The sequence below is a fragment of the Heteronotia binoei genome, chromosome 15 (genome assembly GCF_032191835.1).
Source record: "Heteronotia binoei isolate CCM8104 ecotype False Entrance Well chromosome 15, APGP_CSIRO_Hbin_v1, whole genome shotgun sequence".
In the NCBI taxonomy this organism is placed as follows: Eukaryota; Metazoa; Chordata; class Lepidosauria; order Squamata; family Gekkonidae; genus Heteronotia; species Heteronotia binoei.
Window position 1 is genome coordinate 8283268 of NC_083237.1, and position 4401 is coordinate 8287668.

Here is a 4401-nt window from a genome sequence, read left to right on the forward strand (position 1 = left end):
AGTCAACCTTGAGACAGCTACCTCCACCCAGCTTCTGCTGGGATTGAACTCAGGTCGTGAGCAGAGCTTGGACTGCAGTACTGCAGCTTACCACTTTGTGCCACAGGGCTATACATTACTTGTATATGAATTTAAGACAGAGCCCTCTTTCCCTTGACAAACCATGTGGGAAGGAAAAAAACCCTAGTCTTCCTTTCAGGCTAAACAGTATTGCTGACAGAGAATTACCTGCAGCATCTTTCTCAATTATATTCCTGTGATTTTCCAAGGAAGTGCATGATATTTAAAATCATTTGTAATATAGGTCTGCCCTTTCACTTTTCCCTAAGGTGCTTCGGTGAAAATTCATTGACTGGAAATTTTAACTCATCAAGGATCCTCAGGTATTATGCCTGCCTCTCTCTGAATTATACTCACAACCAGGGGTGGAATTCTAGCAGGAGCTCCTTTGCATATTAGGCCACACCCCTGACATAGCCAATCCTCCAAGAGCTTACAAGGCTCTTTTTTGTAAGCTGTTGGAGGATTGGCTATGTCAGGGGTGTGTGGCCTAATATGCAAAGGATCTCCTGCTGGAATTCTACCCCTGCTCACAACAATTCTGCAAGACTGGTTGCAGTGTTAGTGAGAGATGGCAGCTCATCTACTTTATGGCTGAGCATAGATTGAATTTTGGTCTCTCCAGTTAAATGATAGAAGTTCTGAAGATTCAGTGGCATCACTGAGAAGGTCTTTTCTTGGATTGCTGCTTGTCTAGTGATGGGAGGTGGAGCATCCAAAGCTGGAACTCCAAAGATGACCAGAGGGATAGTGAGGGACGGTGGCTCAGTGGTAGAGCATCTGCTTAGTAAGCAGGAGGTCCCAGGTTCAATCCCCGGCATCTCCAACTAAAAAGGGTCCAGGCAAATAGACGTGAAAAACCTCAGCTTGAGACCCTGGAGAGCCACTGCTGGTCAGAGAAGGGACGGTGGCTCAGTGGTAGAGCATCTGCTTAGTAAGCAGGAGGTCCCAGGCTCAATCCCTGGCATCTCCCACTAAAAAGTGTCCAGGCAAGTAGGCGTGAAAAACCTCAGCTTGGGACCTTGGAGATCCTGCTGCCAGTCTGAGTAGACAAGCCTGATTTGGATGGACCGAGGGGGGTCTGATTCAGTATAAGGCAGTTTCATATGTTCATATATGTTGATATGTTCAGAGTGGACAGGTAGATTCCTATAGGAGAAGGCGATCCTTAAGGTACACTGAATAGGGCTTTGACTGTTCGCAGGGGGCAGGCTTTTTTTCTTTAGTGTATCATTTGATTATGGAAAGAGGCAAGAAGGATTATTCAGTAGCAGTCCTGGTAGACGAAAGGACTATAAATGGGCTATCAGTGGGGGACAGGCAGTGTTCAACCATACTGTCTATGGATCCAACTGTGTCACCCCAGTGTTCTCCAGGAGATTTTCAAGCCCCACCTGAAGGTTGACAACTCTAAGAAGAATGAGGCTTGGCACCTCTCAGCACCCTATACAGCGTAGGATGAACAGGACTGGAAAGGACATTGGCTAAGTTTAGAGTTCGGGTGGGGTTATCTAGTGCCTGATGGTGCTAACCTGCCCTAAAAGGTGGTGAGGAGCTGTTTAATATGATACCCATTCAGAAAGCCATTCTGATGTCTCTGGTGACTCTTTGGAGAGCCAGTTTGGTGTAGTGGTTAAGTGTGCAGACTCTTATCTGGGAGAACCGGGTTTGATTCCCGACTCCTCCACTTGCACCTGCTGGCATGGCCTTGGGTCAGCCATAGCTCTGGCAGAGGTTGTCCTTGAAAGGGCAGCTTCTGTGAGAGCCCTCTCCAGCCCCACCTACCTCACAGGGTGTCTGTTGTGGGGGGGAGGAAGGTAAAAGAGATTGTGAGCCAGTCTGAGACTCTTCGGAGTGGAGGGCGGGATATAAATCCAATATCTTCTTCTTCTTGCTGGATTCTGATATATGGAGGGACAATGGAAGACTGTGCCTTGTGGTAGACCAAGAATAATTTGCTGTGGTGTTTTACCAAAATGAAGAACACCTGTAAAATACCAACCCCAAATATTTATGCAACCAGATGCTATTTTTCAAAATATCTCTTGAGAATGTTTTTTTGAAATAGCTTAATTCTGGGCTTTTTTTAGTAGCAGGAACTCCTTTGCATATTAGGCCACACACCCCTGATGTAGCCAATCCTCCTAGAGCTTACAGGGCTCTTTGTACAGAGCCTCCTGTAAACTCAAGGAGGATTGGCTACATTGGGGGGTGGGGGTGGCCTAATATGCAAAGGAGTTCCTGCTATAAAAAGAGCCCTGCACGTTGGTCATGCACAGGGAATGTGAATGAAATGAGCTGAAAGCCCTGGCCAACTGTCCATACATCAGTTCTGGAATTAATTTTAGAAATTCACCTAGAATTCAGGAGGTGTGCAAGGAATGGTAGAGTGAATCCATGACAATAACAAGGGACCAGAAAAGAGGGAAGTTCAGTTATGCCCAGGATTATGTATATATAGCTTATAAAAGACACTGGTAGTATACCACTTCCCCTTTCCTTTTTTTGTAGGAGTCTCTGCCTTACTCTCCTCACTGTGTCTCCAGCACAGTAATACGTGGCGGTGTCTGCAACTGTCATTGAGTTGAGCTGAAGGTGGATCTCACTGGTGGAAGAACTGGTTGAGATGCTTATACGGTGCTGGAATGCAGGAGCGTAAGCTATAATGTCAAGTCCTGGAGCTATCACCCCCATCCATTCCAGGCCTTTCCCAGGAGGCTGCCGGATCCAGGTCAAAGCATAATCATCAATGCCAACACTGTCAACAGAAAAGGAGACTGTGCACGTCAGGTTGAGGGTCTCTCCAGGCTTCACCACTTTGGATCCCGGCTGGATGAGCTGCACTTCTGACAGGACGCCTGTTGAAGAGAATTTACAAAAAAAAAAAAAAAAAAGGTCACATTTAAAATGGCATCGCGATGCCTTCAGTTTTTCTAGGCAGCCGTGCCCATTCCAAGATGCATGGAATGGATGCTGGATTGGCTAACGGGTAATTTAAGACATATCTCGTCTTCAGTTAAGTGCAAGCTAAAATCCCAATGCCGAGTCAGGCGCACACATCCCATTGATTCTCTTCCAACCTGGGGGCGGTAATGTATCCAGGGCAACAATATCAAGAGGTTACAAACAGGGACGGTTGGACACTTCTCCCTCAAAAAAAGAAATACTTACAGAACGGGCCAAGATTTAAAATAATCAAAGAGCAGACGAACCACTTCATGATTTTTCGCGAAAGGTTTTTAAAATTATTATTTGGAAGCTGTCAGTTATTATTTGGAAGAGCTCCAAGAGGCAGCATGTCTCTTCGGTTTGTGGCTTCCTGCTTAAAAAGGAGACTCTTCTGTGGGAATTTGCATGTGCTTGTCGCTCTGGAGATTTAAGTGTGCCTGCCTCAAAGCAGAACCAGGTGGGGCCTGTGGGGCTCTCTGCTGCCATCTCTTGGATAAGGAGAATATAGCTCGTATTAGAGAGTTTTCTGAAAGTTGACCTAATTATATTGGCTTTATTTCTGTGCTTGGATACTATTATGCATGGGATGGAGAAAGTAGAGAAAGAAGTACTTTTCTCCCTTTCTCACAATACAAGAACTTATGGGCATTCAATGAAATTGCTGAGTAGTCAGGTTAAAACGGATCAAAGGAAGTACTTCTTCACCCAAAGGGTGATTAACATGTGGAATTCACTGCCACAGCAGGTGGCGGCTATAAGCATAGCCAGCTTTAAGAGGGGATTGGATAAAAATATGGAGCAGAGGTCCATCAGTGGCTATTAGCCACAGTATATCTATCTATCTATCTATCTATCTATCTATCTATCTATCTATCTATCTATCTATCTATCTATCTATCTATCTATCTATCTATCTATCTATCTATCATCTCTCTCTCTCTCTCTCTCTAGCTGTGTTATACACACATATTGGCCACTGTGTGACACAGAGTGTTGGACTGGATGGGCCATTGGTCTGATCCAACATGGCTTCTCTTATGTTCTTATTCAGTATATAGAGAATGTTATGTAAGCTGTGATACTTATTCTTTTAATAAACTTTTTAAGTTAAAAAAGAAGGCCTGTATACACCTTAGCCATTAACTGGCCTATTAATTGCTGCCCCTTACAAGAGAACTCTGGGAAGTATAATTTTGTGTAAATTGGGTGTAAGCCAAGTATCTTATTAACCCCAAAGTAAGGTATATGAGATGAAAGGAAGCCAACTGTATATTACTGGTGCATGGATTTAAGATGGACACCTCTTTTTCCTTGATGTCATATCTAGTCAACTAACCTAGTCTTCCTTTCTTTTAAACAGAACATAGCTTGAGTCCAGTGGCACCTCTAAGA

The 4401-nt window shown here is 44.4% G+C and overlaps 1 gene segment (V, D, J or C); it reads right to left on the reverse strand.

The window, feature by feature from the left end:
- Positions 1 to 2386: 2386 nt before the first annotated feature.
- On the reverse strand, positions 2387 to 3363 carry LOC132583749 (immunoglobulin heavy variable 4-59-like). The segment is given in 2 exon segments: positions 2387 to 2918; positions 3232 to 3363. Coding segments are annotated over 2 exon segments (555 nt in total).
- Between the last annotated feature and the right edge of the window lie 1038 nt (positions 3364 to 4401).